At 42.6% G+C, this 24,194-nt stretch overlaps 1 protein-coding gene across 1 annotated transcript in view; it reads right to left on the bottom strand.

Annotated features, from left to right (window-relative positions):
* Positions 1 to 23,686, bottom strand: part of crebbpa (CREB binding lysine acetyltransferase a) — a gene marked incomplete at its 5' end in the record, with an annotated part of 45,229 nt that extends 21,543 nt beyond the window's left edge. Inside the window, 3 exons of the mRNA XM_079219096.1 lie at positions 850 to 1,090; positions 9,380 to 10,089; positions 23,599 to 23,686. Of these exons, the coding sequence (XP_079075222.1) occupies positions 850 to 1,090; positions 9,380 to 10,089; positions 23,599 to 23,686 (1,039 nt within the window). The remainder of the gene's footprint in view (positions 1 to 849; positions 1,091 to 9,379; positions 10,090 to 23,598) is intronic.
* Positions 23,687 to 24,194: the final 508 nt, after the last annotated feature.

The following is a 24,194-nucleotide window of genomic DNA, read 5'->3' as shown; positions in this document are numbered from 1 at the left end:
AACATTTATGTTGATGCAATTTTCAAGCATTTTCCCCCCCATATGATGGTTTTCATCGCTTGCTTGTTTTATCGGTTGTTTTCTGAATGTGGTCGGTGTAAAACCCATCCATTACTAAAAGAGTATATACACACCCCCATTTATTTCTCTAATCTTACTTATTTTCTTTATACATTAAGCAAATAAGGGGGCTGTCATTCAAAGTGTGTCATAGGCTCAACTGTTTGCTTTAATGCAGTGATTTCCAACCACTGTGCTGCGGCACACCAGATATCGTCAGGTGTGCTGTGGGAAAAAAAACATTATTTAGCAAATAATTTGCCCTTGTTGAGCGTCTGAGCCTGCAATATAATGGCTGGCCTAGTAATTAAACTCTTCCATGCCAGTAGGTAGCGCAATAATTACCTATCATATATGCTGTATTATGCTACAATGTGACATTTTGTAACCTTTTGGGTTGTCGGTGTGCCGCAGGATTTTTTTATTGTAGAAAATGTACTGTGGCTCAAAATAAATTGAAAAATTCTGGTTTAGTGCAAAGCTTGCTAACTAACTCCGTCTGCTTATCAACTCGAGCCTTCATCCCCGGCAAAGCTGGCGATTTAACACAAGATAAAGAGATCCCGATTTCAAATTGTTTGCAACCATAATGTATTTCTTTACTTTGTCAAGATTCCAATGAACATTGATTGACAGCTAGAAAGAACTGAGTTTATGTTGTGTTAAACCTTTAAATTATGTGACCACACAGCAGCAAAGTCTTAAACTGTTGTCTTCTAAAAAAGGTTCAACCACATGAAATTATCCATTTTATTTAATTATTCGATCGCTTCAAATGCTCCAACTCACCCTGGCAGGACTTGCCAGCCTGGCAGTGGGTCATGTGGTTGAGGACGTTCTTCATGGTGCGGCAGTGAGGCAGGGCGCAGGCTCTCACCTCCCCGTTTGCCTGCTCCCGTCGTTGGCACTTGTGTGCGTGAAGCAGCAGGACCAGCTGCTGCTGGATCAGCTTGCGCTTCTCTGGGTCGGCTGTGGGGCCGGCTGAAGACACCGCCACACCACCGCCGCCGGCCAGAGGGAGCATCGCCGCCTACAAGGAAAATGACGAATGTCAAAGGTTGTAATGGCTTGTAATTTTTTGGGGCTTGCGAGGTTGTCAATATCACAACACCGCCCGGTCTGACGGTTGAAATCACATTTAGTCATCCCCCGAATGTGTCAAAAATAATGCCCCTGTGTTTTTTCAAATGTACTGTTAATAGTTGTTTTTGTTTCGGAATTATCAGAAATGCTGCTCGAGTCTCAGCTGGCTGGAGGGGCCTGTCTGTATTTGATTGACAGCCGACAGTGTTACACCATAGACCGTAAACCCAAAAGACCGTAAACAGCAGAAGACAGACAGTAAAGTAAATACAAATATCGGAATGGAAACATTTGATTTCTCCAACTTGCCGTCTGATTTTTTTCTCAAAGGAGAACACAGACAAGTGATTGGCATAGCAGGTATACCTGCTGTAGAAGAGTAAACATTTATTTAGTTTCAGTTTGCCTTTAAATGCTTTTTACCGATCTTTCAACAAGCTTGCATCTAAAAAGAGTCAATGTGTCACCCAATTATAGTCAACTAGCAATCATGAATCAATTAAAACCAACCAAGGCAAGATTTTAAAGTTTTAGTATCACTAGTGTTTCCCCTAGGTTTACAGCTTCGGGGACACACACACATATACTACATAGTGGTACCTCACAGTACTACAAAGTAATACCTCACAGTACTACTAGTGACTCCATCTGTGCTTTTATAAATAATAGAATAAAGAACATTGCAATCCCTTTCAAGTAAACCAGATCGCTCCATCAGACAAAAAAAAAAGAAAAGTGCTATCACTGTTAGAAAAATTAAAATAAAGTTAAGCAATAAATAACTAATATTGAGTTACTAGTAAATATCTTATTGTGGAAAACAATTAGCAATTTTTTTGCCAAACAAAACAGAATGAGTGCAGATGTGAGCATCAGGTTGTATCAGTATCAGTGGCTGCAGTGAGCTGCTTTCCTCTACAACTCTTTATAAACAGGGTTGTAGATTTGATACGGCTCTCAATTAATGCTCAATGTTGATCTGAGATCTGTATTCTGATGAGACGCAACAGCAGAAAGCCAACTTCATGGAGATTTCATAAATTGGCTTTTGGCAAAATGCCACAGAATCGGCGAGTCATGCATGCGCAAGCGTAACCTATTAACGGCATACGGTGAACATTTAAAATCACAATTTCCTCTAATTTATTACAGGTAATTCCATAATTACCTGTAATAAATACCGCCCCAGTTTGATAAATACTGACTTAAAAGAAACATGGTGTTCATTTATTTTACTGACGACCACAAAGTGAGCAGGCTTTGTCATTGCAGTGTGTTTTTCGGGCTTTTGGAAGAATATTTCCAGAGCCTCGATATGTGAAGTCAGAAACGTCATTTATGGAACTCCAGGCTGTTTGTCTTGACCTGCAAATACATGAACTGTTAGGCTTTAAAAATGATAGCTTAACGCAGCAAATCCCATTGTGAAAAGCACGCAACATATTTTTCGTCGCTCTCTGTCCGCTGTGTGCTCAACTGTGTGCAGCGCATCGGGGCGCGATACAGAGAGCAGAGAAGAGTTGTAACACGACCCAGAAATGACATGCTGTCATGCAGATAAGATCAATAACATACGGCCGTTTAGTTTGTTTAATAACAGAACAATGTGTAGACCTGTTCTATTCTGGCTTTATAGAAAAAATTACCGGGGGGGGGGGGCAGCGGGTTTCTTCAGGGGGGCGCCCCGCCCCCCTATTATAACGGTATGGGAAACACTGATCACTATACCAAAATTATAATGCAGCAATTTCAGCTTGAACAGTTATTACTTGTAGAATATTGTTAGTACTGAAACACTGACTATAGGTTGTCATCAATATGTGATGGGCAGCCTTGTTCTGGAGCTGCTGCCGAGGGTTTAGCTGCTGGCCGGGCCCTGTGGCACCCTGACTGTAGGGCTTACAGTATACCTTAAATGACACAAATGAATGAGAGACAATAGTTTGATTAAAAGAATAAACATTTATATAGATGCCTGTATGTGTGTCTGCTTATATTTTGAGCGTTTTTCTTTTAAAAGCATATTAATTATTTCAAACTCAGACATGAACATATGAATACAACACATTTCCGTGACTTTTCCAAAACCTTTGGGATTTAATTTTTTTCAATGACTTTTCCAGGTTTTCCATGACTGTAAGAACCCTGTGTAGGGCCTGATTAAGAGCTTGGTCAGAGAGCTTATGAATGAAGTAATTCAAATAGTAATGTAAAGTAGGGCGGGCTTTACCCATCATGCCTTTTGGCGATGTCATGTCTTGCACACCCTGAGTCAACTCCTATCCGTGAGACGCAAGTAGCTCAGACCGCTGTTCACGTATCTGTGACTGTAAACATTAAATGTTGCTGCCGGCCGAATAATGACAATAGTCGTTATGGCCACGCATGCGCCACTAGTATCAAGGGATTCCCCTGGGTCCTAAATCCCTCCGTGTTTAGCTCCCTATGTACCAATCAAAACAGCTGCTGGCCAGTTGAGAGCGAGTGGTGACTAACGATGGCAGTGGCGGTCCTTTTCGCCGTCAATAAATTAATGTGTTTATTTGGAAAAAAAATACCGTGATATACTGTGAAACCGCCAGAATCTTACAAAATACCGTGATATGAATTTTTTAGCCATAGCGCCCAGCCCTAATGTAAAGTCAGGTGTTTGTCATTTACATTTCAAAACTCTCTAAACAGCAGCTTACATCCATCTAAAAAGTATGGGCCGCCATTAGCAAAACTGAATAAGACTCAGCATTCTTTCTCAACAACAAACAGGCACTAGGGATGGGTATCGTTTGGGTTTTTTCCGATACCGGTGCTAAACCGATATTTTTAAAACGATACCGGTGCCTAAACGGTGCCTGAACTGATACTTTGTTATTGCCAAGGCAATTTTTTTTTCTTCAAATTGAACAATATATTAACTGTTTAAAGTATACTATAAATAAATACATACAAAATACTTGTCTTCAAACAACAGCTTCAAAACTTTTAACTTCAAAAAGAACAGACACAAGCATCAGCTGCCCTGATTTGGACTGGTGCAACAGAACTCAGACACTGATGGATTCTACAAACTGCTGCTTTACTGGACTACACGCCATCATTAATATCAACTGGAGAGATTTGTTTCAGAAAGCCGAGGATGGACGTTAAAAAGCTCGTGCTCATGTCTCCAGCGATCTCTGTGTGCGCGCGCTGTGTGTGTGAGCGCTGGAAGCCCCGCCCCCTTAAGCCCCGCTCTGCATGCAGGCAGACAGAGCGCCGCAGCAAGTGCACTCTGATCCGCGCTATTTTCATAATCGTTTTTAGCGTGCGGGCACCGTGCTACCTTTTTAAAATCTATATACCGTGCAACTTTACAGAGTAGTGTAAAAAAAAAAAAAAGTATTTAAATCGGCTCAGGCACCGGAAGGAAGCACCGAAATCTGCGTTGCTTTTCGGTCCAGTAGGTACCGGACGTGTTGGCACCGGTTCTCGGTACCCAACCCTAACAGGCACAGCTATTACTTTTTTTAATAAGTCTTGATGTTAAGACAGATTATGGTTTACTTGGGGGTTATTATTCACCCACATTAGTCAAAAGAGCAGAAACCTGCCACCAAAGGTTCTGCCTTCATTTTAATGCCAATGTGTAACTACAAGACCCCCTCTGCTCATGCAGGCCCCATCATAGCGGTGCCAGAATGACTGCGCTTGGTTTGGTCGAAACCAGCCGATGCTCTGGCACCACGACAGCTCAGCGTGACACTAGCTTTTGGCAAGATGGACTTCTCCAGCCCTCCATAACAAAAACATTTACAACCTCTCCTCCTCCTCCACCCACTCCCTTCTCTTCTCAAGCTAGTCCTTGTAGAGTTTGCAACCAGTAGAAACGCCAGAAACAACAGAGTTGAAAACATTGGCAACATTGCAGTAGGTAACGAAGCCCCCAGACAAATTATGTTCCGTCTTGGCAAAGTTTTTTTTTTATTTAGCCACTTTGACGGATAATAACCATAACTTGCTAAGTTTCTCAGCTAATTAGAACTCATAAATTAACTTCCTACACGCACACGGTAATATGTACCGTGAGAGTTTACATTTATTTATTTCACATGACTTATATGGTGATGAATATTGATACCATCAATTTATTCTTATTTATATCATGAACCTGATACCAACATTTTGGGACAGTGGCAAAAAAAAAGAGTTGTGTGGAGCCTTGTCGACCAGATGCTACAACCCAACAAAACAAAAACAGGATATGTATCTACCAATATGTCTCCTCATTGATCAGCAATTAGTATTGGCTACAGAAAACGTGATCATGGATATCTAAAAGTTATATTTGCTCCCCCTTTTCATTTTTTTGCTGATCTAATCCATGACTCAGATCGGTTATCCAATCCGAACCGTGAGTTTTATGATCCGCTGCAACACGATAGTTTATACACAAAGTTTACACTTTTTTTTTTTTTTAAACAATTAACTTTAGCAGAGAGGGTAAATCTACTCACATAGCACACCCTCAACAAGAACCATGACAACATACATTAAGATGTGAGGCACCATCAAATCTGTGTTAGTGCCAAGCTATACAATCAACGTGCTGCCGCTCTCTTATCCACAAAGCTGCTGGGAGACCAGACCAGACTCTGCCATGCCAGGCTGTATCCCCTCAGGCTGTTGACACCTCTCCAACAGACCAGATAAAAAAGACCCAGCTGAGTCGACTAGACACTGGCAGCCTTTCAACACAGCTGAGTAGAGGGAGGGACACACACACACACACACACACACACACCATTCAGCCCCCTGCTCACTGACACACTCCACACATCGGCAGTCAGGACAGTTGCCAACTATCATCTCAAAGCTCTGCTGCCGAGCCAGACTATTCAGCTGAGCTGCCCTCCATCCCTCCCCTCCTCCTCCTTTTCCTCAATGCTCTCGCCCTCTGTCATTCTAACTGATGAAGTGGTTTACAAAACCAGTCCCTACGTGACTGACAGGGCAAGCAGCCATCCAATAAGCCAGAGAAAGCAAGGGGAGTGTTCATGCATTTACAATAACAAAGGAGCATGGGGCAGGAGGGAGTGACAGCAGCCTCTAACCAACACAGATGCCCAGAAAGAGATTTAACCTACGATTAAAGCACAACAGAGGAAGCCACTCACAAAGACTTGGTCTAGTGGTTTTCGTCTCTAGAGCAGTTGGTGACATGATAACCACAGGAGACGGGCTAAGCTTACAACACACAATCACACCTTCCCTGCAAATGCTGATAGTAGTGCTTCTACATCAGCTTTTATTCTTTTTTGTGGTTAAAGCATGTGCTACATACTCTATTTGAGAATGAATCTCAAAACACACATTCACTAGAACGCCAAGTGTCTCCTCTGTGTATCTGTTGTGGTTACATACCGCTTCAGTGTCTTGCTCTGACTTAGCCAGTAAAATAGATGGCTTCCTACCGATTTCCTGTGAAACCACAATGGTGGAAAGCATACGTATAAGCAGCCAATGACACACACACACACACACACACACACACGAGTAGAGCAGCCAAGTGGACATTTTATTTCTTAACAGCTCAGAAAATGAGCAGATAGGGAGAGAAGACTGTGCAGATTAACTAATATAGTAACCAGCAGAGTGTACAAATACAGATGTATACACCCCACATAAAAAAAGAGCATGTCAGTGGGCCAAGCCAATTGAAACAAAGCAAGAGTGGTGTGGTGTTATGGCCGTTCATGAAGCATCTTCATAATCAATGACCAGCCAATTAAAAGCTACATAAAGCAGAGTACGAGCACTTACATTCTCACAAATGCATTACAAAAATTAACCACTGTATGGTGAACAAGGCCCCACTTTAATTATGACTACTGCGGTAGGGTTGGCGATATGTGCTCAGGTGTGTGTGCTGGCTCCACATGCTGTTGTCCTCCACTGTCCCCGTCTGTCGCTGCTGGCTCGCTGAGCAGTCGCTCTCATTCGTTTCTTGACAGCGGACCATAAAAGAAGCTACATTTAACATTCTAAACATTAATATAGCAGCAAAAACTATTTGCAGCTATTTGCCATTTGTTATCCAAAGCTTTCCTTGCTTTAAGAAAAACAGTGTTATACAAAATCATCGTGTATGTGCAGTGCATGCGTGTACATTATGCGTGAAATAGATTGATACTTATGTCCTACAGTGAGCTGACCTGTACCAATTTCTGTAACGTATGTACTGTAAAATGCGGGTTATAAGACGCACCATTTTACAAGCTGCATCTACTAAATAAAATAAATAAAAAGTTGCGGCGGTTTATAAGCCGCTGGTGCCACTGTCCCTTCTGTCCCACTGTCCCTTCTGCCTGAGTTGGGCGTCGAGCGGGCGCTGGTCCCGCTACTGCCGGTGGTTGTCGGGGAGCTAGCTGCTGCAGCTAGCTCCCCGACAACCACCGGCAGTAGCGGGACCAGCGCCCCACCCCACCACCCCGCTTGGAGAGCCAAGCGGGGTGGTGGGGTGAGAGCCGCCGCAGGGCGAGGAGGACAGCAGGGAGTTTGGCTGCTGCGAGGACCCTGTTTTACAGTGAGATCACTCGTGAAAGGGATTTGGGAATATTTCACATTAATTTGTACCGCATGTCTCTTCAACTGCTGCTAAATTTAGAAGAAGAAAAAAATCCACAAATTAGCCACACCGATATTTAAGCCGCACAGGTTAAAGTTGAGGAAAAAAGTAGCGGCTTCTAACCCGAATTTTACAGTAGTGTAAATAGTGCTCAAGGAGATCAATTACAGTAAAAATGGCTCACATTTGCCAGATGTAAAGCATACATGTGTATGTTTTTAGTATTAGTCCCTTTTTATTTTATTTTTTTTAATTAACAGCTCAGGGATGTTCAAGGAGCAACCCGTTTGTGCTTTCTGAACATGTTTTGCACTGTCACTTCTGTTTTTGAATAAAGAGTTGGAAATTAATGCTTCTGTTTTTTTATCCGATTAATCGGAAAAATAGATCAACCGATTATTAAAATAATTGTTAGTTGCAGCCCTACAGTCAAGGCAAAAATGTTCAAAGGTACCCTGTTGAGTTTGGGACCACTAGTGGTACTGCAGAGCAATGTTTAATGAGAGGGTTACATATCGTTTTTATCTCATGCTCACACGCAGATTCATGTCACAAGTACAGAGGCGATGGAACAATACTTCTGCCCACTGCAGAGGTTATTAATTAAAAGGCAGCCAATGTGCCAATACAATTGGAGAAGAGGAGGGCGAAGGTCTATGTAGATCAGTGGTTCTCAACTGGTCTGGCTACGGGACCCACCATTCACCCTGAATGACAAGCCGAGACCCAAATCGAGGAAAAAATGTTAACTTCTCAAATTGATTTAATGAAAAGATGATGCAGTTTGAACCTGAGATAATCCATAATATCAAAGTAAGCACGAAAAAAAAATAGTTTGAAATATTCCTTTTTATACTCGATTAAAAACCAAAAAGTCCATCTTAAGGACATTGGGTAATACAACATGCATAACAATTCAGTAACTTTTTTTTTTAAAACAGACTCAACAGCTTTCATGCACAAACATGAAATAAAAAAGTCCAACAACTGAGAAATAGTAAAAAAAAAAAAGACCCAAATGATGTAACTTTAGTGGAGAATACTCACTCACTGAATCTATGACGAACGCTGCACTAAGGAACTAATTCAGTGTCTTGAGGAGCAGCTTTAACCATAAACTCAAAATAAACTGCAATTAAAACAAGTATACAAAATTAACTTTTCTTCGGATTATTTTTATCAGTGGGTAAATACTGATGAACATGAAGCAGCACTCACTTCAACCTGAGGTGTAACACTGACATAGACCCGAGTCTGGAGGAATTCATACTGGGGGATGTTTGCTCCTGACAAGAGTCTCAAAGTCTGGAATTATGCTGCGTTCACCCCAAAAGCGTTGCGAGTAGATTACATGCAGAGTCAGTGCACAAACGTGCATTTCCTCCGGGCGGCATGTATGACGCGACGTGAAAAGGTTTGCCTCATTCAATATTATGAAGCCAGACACGAGGGCGTTTGATGTTTCGGCGTTTTTGTGACTTCCACAACATGTACAATGCAAAAATAGTGGTTATTTCTTCCATGGTGGATGAACCATGAAACAATGACCCGTTTTCATGGTGATAAGCCCCTTCTCGATACATTCTCGCCTGAAAATGCACAAAACCTGTACTTAAAATACTGGTGATGGAAAACGGGTGTGTGACTCACCTTGTTCATGTTGCCTCCCTGCTGGGCTGCACCGAGGGTGGCAAGAGCTACCATCTGCTGCCCTCCCTGGGTGAGCGTTTCTGCCAACGCACTCCCTGCTCCTCCTGGTCCTGGAGCAGTTCCCTGCATTGTCGGCCCCTGGTACTGCATTCCTGCCACCCCTGCTCCCCGTCCTCTCCCAGCTTCAGGTGCAAGACCACCATTCATCTGCCCGGGTTGGGACTGCCCTCCCTGTGCCAGGAGCCCAGCATGGCCCTGGCTATTGTTAATCATGGCCTGGTTGAAGCCTGTTGTGTTCAAGCCCATTGTTGCTGTATTATTGTTGTTGTTCTGTCCTGCTACTCCAGTTGGTGTTCCTGCCTTTTGGCCCTGTGGGGACGAGTGGTTGTTGGGGGAACCCTGGCCGAGGGGGCTCTTTCTCACTGGTGTGCCCAGCTGAGGCCCCAAACCGCCTGGCTGCGGGCTAGCAGAGTTTAACCCTGCGCCGGTGATACTGGAGGTGCTACCGGCTCGAAGTAGCTCTGAGAGCTGCTTGTGCTTGGTGGCTGCGTCCGGTATGCCACCTGGCCCACCAGGTCCAGGTGCTGCTCCAATGTTTGAAGGCAGTCCACCCAACAGGCCCAGATCTCCTCCATTGGGGATCAACTCATCTGGAAGGTCATTCTCCAAATCATCCCAGGATAGTGATCCCAGATCTAGGAAAGACGGATAAGTAAAGAAATCAGATTAATTTGATCCAATCAGATTTGAAAGATGTTTAACAGTTTCAAATGTATCAATTTGAAAATGTTGCATATCATCATCATTTCAACAATGTGTGTCAGTGAGGAACAGTGACTCTCCTAAGCTACACCACTGTTATGGTCAAACAAATAATCCTGAACAAGATGTATTACGTGCCAGGTATCTCTACATGCCTCGTAAGCCTGGTTTACAGTATACTCTTGCGGCACCATGGAACAGACCTCCACAGCTACGAGGATGCACAAAGGCGTTTATAACTCATTGGGAAGACGTCAGCGAGTGTTATCAAAAGAACGCCATAGACCAAACAGAAACCTCCTCAACGCCAACAAGGAATTGTAATTAACTGTAAACTCATATTAAATATTCACGGTCATACTTTAATGCATTTTTATAATCCCCCCCCAAAAAATAATAGTCAAATATTTAGAAGAACACATGTATTGGAACAGAGGTTGAAAGCTTAAATTGGATGTGTTTGGCAAAATATTAAGTCAAGGGCAGGATGTTTTTAAACAGTACACCTTGCACAATAATATTAAAAGTTAATTAAAATACTAATCATTAATTGTCTTTATTTTTTTAATGTATTTACTTTCAGCAGTTTTTCTAGTAGTCGTGTCTGAAAGGAAGTTGAAAAGTGTTGGCAACGAATTTCATTATCGATTCATTGTGTCGCGCGATTATTACGGCAGTCATAAAGTCGGAGGAAAAAAAAGAGCGGCGCAGAGCAACTGGCCTGCCAGCGTGTCTGAGATTGGAGTGAGAGACTGAGAAACGTTTAGATCGTGATCTTAGCAAAAATAGAACATCTTGGATGTGACTGGGGGAAAAAAAGTATCGCGATAGTTTGCGTGGCGATATTGTATCAATACACGGAAGCCAAGTATCGATCTTTTTTTTATGTAATCAATTATGGGAGGCATCGGAGAAAGAAATGAGAAATGCGCCATCCGCGTGTAACGTCTGGACTTCCGGTCACTCGTAGCGGCGCTGCTGATAAAATCACAATATTCAATATATCGCAGAATCGTGATAGTATCGAATCGGGACCCAAGTATCGTGATAAAATCGAATCGTGGGACCTCTGGTGATTCCCACCCCTAGATGTGATGTGTCGAGTCTTGGCCAATCAGCGTTAAGATGTCGACAGCGGCTTCATTTCCCTCAAACTTGGTTTTAATGGAAGCTAGTCAGCTTGCTATCACGTTAGCTAACGTGTTTGGGTTGTGTATTGTCGCTAAAGTTCCGTTATGTTCCGTTACAGTTCAGTCTTGCTTGTAGAAAACCGTAACGTGGTGAAACATGTCGTAACCCCCCCGGTCTGGTTCAGTTCACGCTGTCACTCGTTAACGTTAAATCGGCACATCGGCGGATCTGGCTGCAGGTTGTTTTTTTACTCAAAGTAGACTGAATCAAATCACGTAGTTGGGCTTAGCCAACAACGTCAGTTCGTGGTCGTAAGAGGCCCAGAATGAAATAGTTTAAGGAAGAGGACTCTATATGCAGCGCAGCTTGATGCAGAGCTGAGATGAAGTGGAGCTGGGCCTGAAGGTTGAGGTCCAAACAGACGTGAGAGGAGCAGTACAGCTTCCCTCTGTCCCAGTATTTCATACATATTGATAAAGCAGGGCATGCTAAAGCAGCCTCTGCTCCAAGGAGATCAATTACAGTAAAAAAAAAAAAAAAAAAGGGCTTACATTTGGCAGATGTAAAGCATACATGTGTATGTTTTTAGTGTTAGTCCATTTTAATTTAATTTTTTTTAATTAACAGCTCAGGGATGTTCAAGGAGCAACCTGTTAGTGCTTTCTGAAAATGTTTCGCACTGTGAATTTGCACTGTCACTTCTGTTTTTGATTAAAGGGTTGAAAATGTATGCTTTTTTGCTCCGATTCATCGATTAATCGTAAAAATAATCAACCGATTAATCGATTATTAAAATAATCGTTAGTTGCAGCCCTAGTTAGTTCCTTTTTACAGTAATTTGAAAGAGCACGACTAACCTCTGTGACAATAAGATAAGCCATGGAGTGCATACTAGGGACACTACAAAAAGCATATACTTAGCTTTACTCCTCCTTCAAAGTCCAACTGTTCACAAACACACCCAAAAAAAAGGGACATTAATGAGCTAACATGCATAACTGGTGCAGCACTGTGGCCTTGTCCCTGCAACACACGACACAGAAACAAGATGCAGCGCGATAATAGCAGCATCACGACTGGCTGACAAACGTAGTGCGACGAGAGAGAATCCAGCAGCACTCGGGGTTCCTGCTGGGTGGAGGAGGAATATTGATGTCACACCATCCAGAGGTGCCTCGGGAGTTATGATTAGGAATGAAGAGACTAATACAGCGGAAAAAGATGTGTGCATTATGGCTGTCCTCTCTCTGACTAATCAATATCCATATTAAGGCTGCAACTAACGATTATTTTAAGAATCGATTAATCTGTTGATAATTTTTTCGATTAATCGGATTTTTTTTTAAAGCATTCATTTATTCTGTGATGCAGTCCGTCATACTGTTGATGTCCTCCCAATGTGGTCCACACAGCACATCCCAGTCCGTTGACTCAAAGCAGTCCTGCAGGGCGTCATTAACCTCCTCAGACCACCACCTAACAGTCCTGGTCCTGAGACCACCTCCTAACAGTCCTGGTCCTGAGACCACCTCCTAACAGTCCTGGTCCTGAGACCACCTCCTAACAGTCCTGGTCCTGAGACCACCTCCTAACAGTCTTGGTCCTCAGACCACCTCCTAACAGTCCTGGTGGTCACAGGCAGCCTCTGCACCAGAGGAACGTACCTGGGTGTCAGCAGGACCAGGTCGTGATCAGACCTGTATGCATCCTTAGCATTTGCATACAGTAGATTCAGAGTGTTATTGTTCCTTGTGGGGCAGTTGACATATTGTTGAAAAGTTGGCAGAGCTTTATCCAGTGTGGTTAAAGTCACCAGTGGTAGTCAGAAAAGCAGCAGGCTGTTGACTCAGCAGTCCGGACACAGCGGAGTGGATGGTGTCCATTGCTTCCTCAGCGTTGTAATGTAATGGTACTATTTTATTGACATACAGAGCGACGTGATCAGGTGTATGTGATATCAGAGGGGGGCGTGTTCGTGTTCAGTCCGCACTTGGAGTTGTACGAACCTGTTAGTCACAGTCTCGGTGTTATGCTAATGTTAAGCTAATAAAGTTAACCGAAGATACAAGGGTCTCTTAAACTTATTCTACACATAACACTACAAGCATCAGCTGATGGTGGAACGTAAACAGTGACAACACTGGCGGACGTGAACTCCCTCGGCAAATAAAACAGACGCATCCCCACGGCTAACAGTTCAATGTTCAGGCTACAGAAACTCATTCACACACAGTCGGGATTGCACCACCTCTCGTTCACATACACTGCTGTCCCGCCACCTCTCTTTTCACCGCTCAGTATAACGTCTCTGTCCGCTGAACAGTCCTGAAGTCGGGCACCGACGCGCTGTGGTCCGGAAAATCCGCGTGAAGCCATGCTTCCGTGAAACACATGAGGCTGCACTCAGAAGACCCTCAGTCTTTACCAGTGCGTCTTTGCCAAAGACCTCACGTTCCCCATTATGATCGCCGGTACCGGTAGCCGGGTGCTTTCCTCGCTCAAACATCTCCGCGACTTATTGAGTGGCGTAATAATCACGCAACACAACAAATCGATAATGAAATTCGTTGCCAACTCTTTTAATAATTGAATTTTATCGGTTTTATCGATTCGTTGTTGCAGCCCTAATTGATATGTCCTTGTTTGGGGATGTCACTTAGGCTTGGGTAGCATCAAATTGTTCATACCTTACCAACAGTTCACCGGGGTACACAGTATATGACGGTACGGAGTGCTGCAGGGATGATGTGTTATTGTTGGTCAACCCGAAATTTAGCGTCACATTGTTGCCCTCGACAGAAACCAATAAGCTCTGTGGCAAACAATCATACATCTATGAACAAACAAATCACTTGTGATGTTTTGTTTATGTTAAAGATCACTTTGAAGGATTTCAACTTGTGATAATGCAGAAGAAGAAAAGATTTCAATTTTGGACGGCCCACATTTATTTCGGGATGGCTTAGGTTAGTTGAGCGCCTGTGTGTACTGCAGGCAACTGTGATCACAACCTTTAAGGTAGGTGAGGCACAAGTGGTTTTCAAAAAAGCAGTCACAGTAAAGGGTGTTGCCTTCATGACAGAGGAAAGGAACCCCACACACTACTGTTAAAACTTTGTAAAATAAGAGCACCTGTCACTTCATCCAACAAGACCACCAATGGTTGGTTCTCATTGTACCACTACTCTCTTGTTATACTATAAACAAACGTTTAATGCGTGAACTTGAATAAATAAAGTTCTCTTTCGTCTGAGCGGTGGCGCCAACAGAAAGGGTTCAGCAACAAAACGCAGTGAGTCACCCGGCAAAAAAAAGTTGAACCTGGTAAATCATCCAAAAAATCATTTTTGATGGTGTTAAACAGTTTTTTTGTAAATGTTTTTAAAACAGCACATTCCTATTTTTAAATAAAGGCAAAATGAGTAGAGGGCATTATCAGCGTGCATGCGAGTGGCTAGATGCACCGTGTAGCTCAGAGCCAGCAGCAGCTGCACCGCTGAAGGTGGTGAAAGCTGAGGAATGCCACTTTCTCTAAAGTACAAACCCGAATCAAATCAAGCTCATCAGGCTTTGGCCTGAACGCGACAGGACGGGAGATAACAGAACTGAGCGGAGAGAGAAAAAAGTCAACCTCCCATCTGCTGTGTGCTGCTGCTGGATGTCTTCATTGAAATTCAGTCAGAATCCAGCCTTTAATGAGGGCACTTGGCCTACGTACTTCCCAGAGTAAACACAGCCTTCCAGATCTGTTGCGCTGGCCTGCTGTCTGTCCCTGGCATCAGGAAAGCAGGTGCTCCGTGTGGAGGAAGCTTGTTTAAGGCTTGAAGGGACCATCCATCCTTCCCTCCCTCCCTCCCTGGCTTCTCACTAACCAGCAGCAGCCACATGCATGCGCTCAGAGCAACAGCAATCAGTTTAGACACATGTGCTCAGGCCCGGCGCTGCATTCATTTCTGAATGGGGACACGGACACACACACACCCCGTGTGCAACTTTACCCCCAGGCTGCTTGGCTGGAGACCAAAAATGCAAAGCAATGTTTTGGTTAGGTAGCGCCACATGCAGTCAGGGGAGCCCCGGCCATGACGGGGATGGGAGGGGGAGGGGAGCGATGGCCATTAGAAATGGAGAACTAATCTTCTCTTCTTCCTGCCGTTGTTTTCTCCCACTTTCCAAGCTTTCATTTGTTTCTCATTACTCCCTGCTTTTAATAGTCTTCCTTCCCTAACTGACTGCTCTCTCCTTTTTTGTGTTAAATCCCCTGTGGCTCCTGTCTGGGAGCTCCAGGCTATAAATACCCACAAAAGCAGCCCCAGCGGTGGTCCAGACTGGGGTTGTCTGTCATCTCGCCAAAGGGCCTGTCTGGCTTTAGAGGGACAGGTGTAGCGTGGCCGCCAGGCCTTTCACTTTGTGTTTAGTATCACTCCAGAAAGAGCAAGACAGCCACTTAGAGCTGGGAGGGTAATCTATCATCTGCTTTTTCAAACAATACTTTAAGTAAGTTTAACATCTGAAGTTTTGAAAGGTGTGGCGCAAAGGAGATCTGATAAAATACTGTATAGATTACATTTTTTGAGAATCATAGAAGAGTTTCTGTCAATAGTCAACACAACTTGCATAATAAATGATAGCACTTCAGGTTTCAGCGAGTCATTCATGACTCACATTTTGTGGACCACTGGAACATTGCCTCCATAGATAAATGTGTCAGCTACGCAGCATGAAAACCACAACGGCTTTGTTTACATTCCAGCTAGCAAGCCCCACGCATGGACCTCACCGCTTCCCGGGGCCGCGGAGCTCATTACAGTCCACCGGTTGACAGTTGTGCTGGGAGTAAAGGGCCTCATCCTCCCGACAGTGAGAGAGGGTGCAGCGGCGATGTCTTCACACTTTGAAGGTGTGAAGTTTTTGCTGCGTCATCACCATTCATGTCTATATAATTAGTGCGCAATAATTAAATTATTTACTAAAGCACAAAGTTCTTTATACATCGTCTCCCTCTCCCTCTCTCTCTCGCTCTCTCTCTCTCGTAACAATCAGAGTGTGAAATAAAGTTTTACTGAGGATCTTTATCTGCCGATATTCAGGAAAATGTGCAATAAGAACATTTAATTTTTTATGGTTTACACAGACTTAAAATAATTTTTGGGATGGTGGTAACAAAAAAAATAGTCTGGAGACCAGGCGCTATAATAAAAAAAAAGGGCTCTGTATCTGCCAATATGGATCGTCAACGTTTGGCAGTTAGTATCGGCAGCAAAAAACGTGATCAGGGACCTCAAACAGTTATATTTACTTCCGTTTTTCCTTTTGTGTTGATCCAATCTGGGATCCGGTCTGTGCCTGATCTGTAATACGATCCAAACCGTGAGTTTTATGATTCATTACAAACAAGGTGAAACCGTAACTGGAATGATGAAAAAAATGTCATTATGTGCAATGCTACTACGAAATGCTATGAGAGTGAACAAAAACAGTAAAGTCGTGGGCTGGACAGCTTAACAATAAGCTTAAACTCACCATAAAGCTGAGGTGAGCTGCAAATTATGGGGATAATTCTGTGTAGATTCATCACTACTAGCAACTCCTTCCACATCGTCATCAGATATGAGTTTTAAGGGGTCGATCACACAGAGATGGTCTCTAGAAAGAAGTCGCTTGCAAAACCATTGTTTTCCTTTTTTTTGATTAAAAGTTAAAATATCCTAAAATCTTCAGCGCCAGGTCTGCTCGTCAATACCTAGTTAATTCTGATAAACTAGATCATCTCCACCTCCTCATTTAACAACAGTATGAGCTCAATGTATGCGCTGAATAAAGTGACGCATCACATTTGATGGAATGAGTAAGTCGGTGTCTTCTAGTCAAAATGTGAGGCGGTCCAGTTAAATGGGAATGCAGGAGATGCTTATGCAAAGCTTAATTTCAAGAAATATCCGATTTATTCAAAAAGTGTACCGTTATGAAAATCTATAATTGAAAGCCAGCTTCTTTTCTAAAATCTCCAAACACAAAAATATAAATACTGGCTAATGGAAACAGATGGTATCATAACAAGTGAAAACAAGCCTTAAAACACGCACAGAAACAAATTATCCATCCTGCAAACAAAGCCAGCTAAAAAACAAAACGATGTCATAAATGCTTCACAAGGAAAGTGTAAGTGGTGACACACACCCTCCCCCCCTTGTCTCTTTCGCTGCTCCCCCTTCTTTTTCTTCGGGTTTTTCTGGTTGCCCGTAGTCAGAGGCATAAATGGCTCCATTAGCAGCTGCGTCAAGAGCTTACCGACTGCCTGCTAGGCATTAAATGTTCCATTTGCATAGTGAAAGTGAACATTTGGGTGTTTCGCAAAAGGATTTTGCAATACTGCTGTGAAGATGATCTGCCATTAAGCCGGCTTTGCTTTTTCAGTGAACCAAACAACAGCAGCATAATGCCGACTCAGACAGCACACCTGCATCATGTGGGAGCAAAAGAGGCGTGATGTTTAACATAACTGCGTCGGCGTATAGTAGGACATATGCGTCAGGCAGCGGCTTGCACCTGTCCATCCCGTGCCTGTTATAGGCTGGTTGATCTTGTCCTTGACTCGGAGAGTAAGGAGCTCCCATCAGCGTTGTTCACCCAATTTTGCTGTCATTTTTGGTTTCTGTAGGTTAGCTGCTAACTGCTGAAAGCGTATTTTTAAATATCATGATGGTTGGGGCACACAAATAACACGTCTCAAAACGCCACACCCGTTTCGCCGAACATCTCCATTGCTGTCCCCACATTGCGCCTCCGTACCTTTCATATACAGCAGTGAGGCAGTATAACGCACCACAGCTTCACCTTGAACGGGCTGTGTGAAAGGGGCTACTGATATGGCCGTGACTGACACACAGAGTTGAAGATCTCAGAAAGGCATGTATCAAATATTTACTACTTGGTTTTAGCACACTTGCTCTTGCATACTCTTGTATGCAGAGCTGACCGTACCCATACACACGCTAACTTTGACAGAACAGAGGTATACTAGCGAAAGACCATCAGCAATGTCAGCTTCCTAACACCCTATATGTACCAACGTACAAACAGCTGCTCACCACTCGCTGGCCAGTTGCGAGCGAGTTGGCCAGCCAGCGGTGAACAACAACGGCGGCGGTCCTTTTCAGCGTCAATGAATAAATGTGTATACTCTAAATAAAATACCGTGATGCCACCAGAATCTTACAAAAATACCGTGATATGAATTTTGGGCCATACCGCCCAGCCCTAACTGACACATAGCCGACGTTAGCTGCACCGCTAACGGCTCACGAACGACGATTCTGTTGGGTTACATTGTGATGCTCTGTTCAGTGAAAATGGGTACTGAGCGAAGGTAAATTATAACATTATGATGATGTGTTCACATTAGGGCTGCAACAACGAAATCGATAAAAAAAAATCATCAAAAGAGTTGAACGAATTTCATTATCGATTTGTTGCTTGTCACGATTATTACGCCATTCAATAAGTCGCGGAGAGAAGAAAAAAAAAGAGCAGAGTAACTGGCCTGCCAGCGTTTCTGAGATTGGGGTGAGACAAAGGAGGAGAAAAGCTGAGGCTGTGATCTTCGCAATAAAACATATGACGTGTCAAGTCTTGGCCAATCAGCGTTAAGATGTCTAAAGCGTCTTCATTTCCCTCAAACTTGTTTTTATTGGAAGCTAGTCAGCTTGCTATCACATTAGCTAACGTGTTTGGTTGTGTATTATCGTTAGTTACTTTATGTTCCGTTACAGTTCAGTCTTGCTTGGAAAAAAACATAACATCACCCCCCGGTCTGATTCAGTTCACGCTGTCACTCGTTAACGATAAACCGGCAAACCGGCGGATCTGGCTGCAGGTTTTTTATTTAGTAGAATTAATCAAATCACGTAGTTGGGCTTAGCCAACAACGTGATGTTGTGGTCATAAGAGGCCCAGATATTGATCAGATGATGTGAATGAAATAGTTTAAGGAAGAGGACTCTATATGTAGCGCAGCTTGATGCAGGGCTGAAATGAAGTTGAGCTGGGCCTGACGGTGGAGGTCAAAACAGACGTGACAGGAGCAGTACAGCTTCCCACTGTCCCAGTATTTCATATTGATAAAGCAGGGCTTGCTAAATGCAGCCTCTGCTCCAAGGAGATCAATTACAGTAAAAAGGACTCACATTTGGCAGATGTGAAGCGTATGTGTATGTTTTTTGTGTTAGTCCATTTTTATTTTATTTTTTTAATTAACAGCTCAGGGATGTTCAAGGAGCAACCTGTTTGTGCTTTCTAAACATGTTTTGCACTGTCACTTCTGTTTTTGAATAAAGGGTTGTAAATTAAACCTTTTGTTTTTTTATCCGATTAATCGAAAAAAATAGATCAACCGTTAATCGATTATTAAAATAATCGTTAGTTGCAGCCCTAGTTCAAATGTAATCTTGTAAAATGTAGTTTGCGAGAAACTTGAATAAATAGATTATTATGACCCGTTTACATTACCTATAACTGCTTACAATGCATCATTAAAACAAATGACAAGATTTGTTTAAACAAAAAAAATACAATCTTTCATTATTTTAATGAAACAAAAATACTATAGATGACTATAACAAAGTAAAAGGATTATTTTTGGGGCAATCAAACAACAAATAAATCAGTCTGCCAATATAGATCAGCAATTAGTATCTGCAGCAAAAAAAAACATTACATTTGCTCCCTTTTTTCTTGTGTGCTGATCCGATCTGAACTATGAGTTTTATGATCCATTGCCCCACTAGTAGCTCTGGATCTGCATTTACATTTTTTATGCAAGTGTTCCACATGGTCTGAATAGAGACGGGAGGCACATGTTTGCTCTCTGCCACTGTAAGAAGGAACCTCCCCAAACACACACACACCTAATTATGCAAACACTCCCCATAAACATGAACTACAGCACACCCCAAAATGTGACGTGCAAATGACACCAGGGGCCACTGAAAAAGGCAAAAGGTCAAATGTCAGATACTAGTGGTGCTGCTCATAAAGCTTCAGGCATGACCGTCATCAAAGACTGAAAGCACACTCTTTATCTGCAGTAATTTACGACCAATGACAGTGTGGCCCGTGTGGCCCCGCGCTGTCCCATGGGGTTCGTTAGGTCCCAATAGTGACAGGCGAAAACAATAAAGAGTAGGCGGGCCGGGTTTAATGACTGTTCAATGCAGACATGTGGTGCCTCTGCCATGTGTGACGTAATTCATCGTTGTCTTGTCAGCTGCTTTTGTTGAAAGGCTGTCCAACTTATTTTTTTATTGCAGACCAAACTAAATTAAATCTCGATGAGGAAAACGTGCCATTTGATAGACATGATACGTTCAAGGAAAATATTCTGCTGAGCTACAAATTCAGATCTACATCCCTTCAACTTCCCCGACATATGATTACAAAACATAATGTATTTGCACAAATATAAGATTGTTTTCTCCCATGTTTGAAGAGCAATGGGTCCGACATCTGCGGAATACACTGTGAGGGACATATGTATTTGGACGGTGACACAATTCTTCTCTTTTGTCTATATACACGACTGCAATGCATTTTAAATAAAACAGTCAATATGTGAATAAGTGTAGACTTTCAGCTTTATTTCAATGGATATAACAAAATATGGCATTAACTGTTTAGGTATTACAGCCATTTTTACACAGTCCCCTACATTTTCAGAGGTTCAGAAGTAATTTGACAAACTAACATAATAGTGAATATAATGATCATGTTTAATACTTGGAGGAAAATCCTTTGCAGTCAATGATTGCCTAAAGTCTTACACCCAAAGCCCTTGAGATGCTTTGCCAGGCCTTTACGGCAGCCTCCTTCAGTTGCTGCTTGTTTGTGAGTCTTTCTCACTTTAAATCTGAAGTAAGTGCAAAGCATGCTCACTTGGGTTGAGATCAGGTGGCCGACTTGGCCATTGAAGAATATTCCATTTATTTGCCGTTTTTTACTGTATGTTTTGGGTCATTATCTAACTGTACTGAGGAGTGCCATCCAATCAGTTTTGCAGCATTTGGCTGAATCTGAGCAGATAGTGTCGCCCTAAACACCTCAAAACTCATCCTGCTACTTCTATTAGCAGTGACATCATCAATGAACACCAGTGGCCCAGTTCCATTGGCATACCAGCCAACTGCCTCCACCACGTTAACCAGATGATGTGGTTTGCTTCGGATCAGGAGCCATTGCATTCCTTCTCCACACTTTTCTCTTCCCCTCATTATGGTACAAGAATACCATATATACTTTTTGGAATGTACCAAACTTAATTTGGTCAATCCAGATAGGTTTGTGTAGTTTGTCAATTACTTTTGAGCCTCTGTAAATGTGGGGGACTGTGTAATTCCTTAACAGGCAATGCAATATTTTTTTCATATCCATTGAAATAAAGCTGAAAGTCTACACTTCAACTACATATTGACAGCATCATTTCAAATCTGTGTAAAGTTGTAAAAAGGAAATAAAACAAAGTGCCACAGTCCAAATACTTACGGCTCCGACTGTACCTTCGGGTATTCAAAACCGCAGGCCGAGTTAGTACTGGCTTGAAACCCAGCATAACGTTAAAGCTGCATTAAGCAATGTTAGCCGATTAAAGTGCATGTCATACTACTGACTACGTACACATGCAGCAGACACATTGCAATATTGTAATTTATTTAGATTTGTGTTGGCCTTTTAGCATTGTAAGTTTTCAACAAAACTTGAGAAAACTTTTACCTGACAGATGTTTGGCTTTCTTCAACAACCCCTTGGATACTTTGTCTGTTTAGCTGGACACATTGTGCACAATAGGCTTGCCAAGTTTTTTGTGGAAACATTTGCCTACAGGGTTTGATGGCACCAATTCACACTCAACCATACAGTAAATTTGCAAGCAGTAAAATGTAACCTGAGCAATGAGAGGGTAAAAGTTAAGTGCCAGTGATCTCTGTGATTTTAATATCAAAAACCTTGTTTAATGCAGGTTTAACAGATTGTTTCCATGCGTTGTTTCCATCTTTCCACCCTCAACCCGTGACTGCTATTGTTAAATTAGTCCAAGCAGTGTCTAGTAAATAGCGGTTAGCTAATGTTACACGTTTGCTGCCACTGAGGAAATAAATTCTTTACCGCAGAAGTGTATCAGAGTGATTTGTCAAGCAGCCAAAAAATAGAGCGTCACAGAACACCATATCGCCAGATCAGAAAATGATATGCCTGAAGTGTTAAAAAGTTAGAAAGATATTTTGTGGTTACTAGATTAAAAACGCAATCAGCAAGAATTTCAGCAAATTAAATAGTGACAATCACAGGTGGTCCAGTCACAACCAGTATGGCCTGTGGGTTCATAGACTTGCTGTGTGGGATTCATGTTTTTATACTTTGTTGCAGAATTGAGCTCCCGTTTCAAACATTGCCTGTCAGTCAGTTTTTTTTCTCTCGGAGGCAACAACCATCTTATCATCCCACTACACATAGACCTGAACACAAAAAATACAATTAAGTCTCTTCAGATGAATGCAAGTGTTTTAAAAAAGATCTATCTATGGAAATCTGCTTCACTACATCAGATGTATTTCAAGATGAGCAGTATGTCATGAATTGACATGGCATTTGATCTTGACATACGATTGGATTTTTTGAGATTGCAAGAGAATCAGGGTGTACGATGTCACTGACTCCATAATGCCATTATGAGAGAAATTATAACCATCGTTAAAACTTCCTACATAATGTGGTTGACTGATGTGTAGTAACAGAGTCGAGCAGATATTATAAATAATCTTGACTAACATCCATAAACTCAGTTGTCAGTGAGAAACACCCCGTTAAAACTAGTGTAGTGTAATGTAATGCATACGCGCTGCAAAACATGAAACTTTACATTCTTCAACCTTGCTTTTTCCGTTTCGGAGAGGTTTTAACTGCAAGTTAATTTTGTAAACTAGTTTGTGGTCCTGTTATATATTGCATCGCGGTTTAACGTTACCTCGTGGATGTGTGATCTATTGCAGGACTGTAATACGGACTGCATTAGCACAAGGCAAGCTTAGCTAATAAACTGGCAAGCGAGTGTCCTTGCAGCTACACGCTCACCACAAACCAAACCACAACACTGCAGTAAAACCAGTCACTAACTACCGCCAACCCACGGGACAGCACCCCGAGCTGACCTGGGGACTTCAATACGTTTAAGAAGCAAGATCTCAAGGCAAAGTTAGGTGTGTGCGTGTCTCCAATATGTTAGTGTTGTATCATTGTGCAGACAGTGTTGGGGCCTTTACCTGGTCCATCAGACGCCAACAGGGCAGGTGAATTCAGTTTCGGCCGCTTAGAGTTGGGAGGTCCGACGTCCAGCAGGTTTTCAGCCATAGTTGTTCTCTTGTCCGGATGGGTCGCTTAAGTTGATGATTCTGATTACTTTATGCCAGGCAAGTTGTTTCAAATCAACCCGAACCTTCCCGGTTAACACATTAGCAAGCTGCTAACGTGAGCTAACTGGCTACTAGCTAAGGTTAGCTAATTGCCTGCTACCAGCTAAATTAACTGTTAGCTGCTGCTCCGCCGAGTGTCTTTCAAAAGAGATGCAACAGCGCCCCGCTTCGCCACCGCCATTCACCCCATGATAATCCAACACCCAACACCCACATTATTATCGTTAAATACCCCAAAATAAAATATCCCCCATGTAAAAAAAATCGTAATTCAAAGTGAGTGTCTAATAAAAGCAGATGAGCTGCTGCATTCCGGGGGAAATGTCGTAATTTCTAGATGTTCGAAGTACCCATTTTGCGTGACGTCAAATTTCTTCATGCAAAAATCGCGCGAAGCTCCACAAAATGCACAATTGCATAAAAATGCTGTATTTTTTTGCAAATCA

Source organism: Taurulus bubalis, assembly GCF_910589615.1.
Source record: "Taurulus bubalis genome assembly, chromosome: 6".
NCBI lineage: Eukaryota > Metazoa > Chordata > Actinopteri > Perciformes > Cottidae > Taurulus > Taurulus bubalis.
This window is presented reverse-complemented; position numbering and strand designations above follow the sequence as displayed.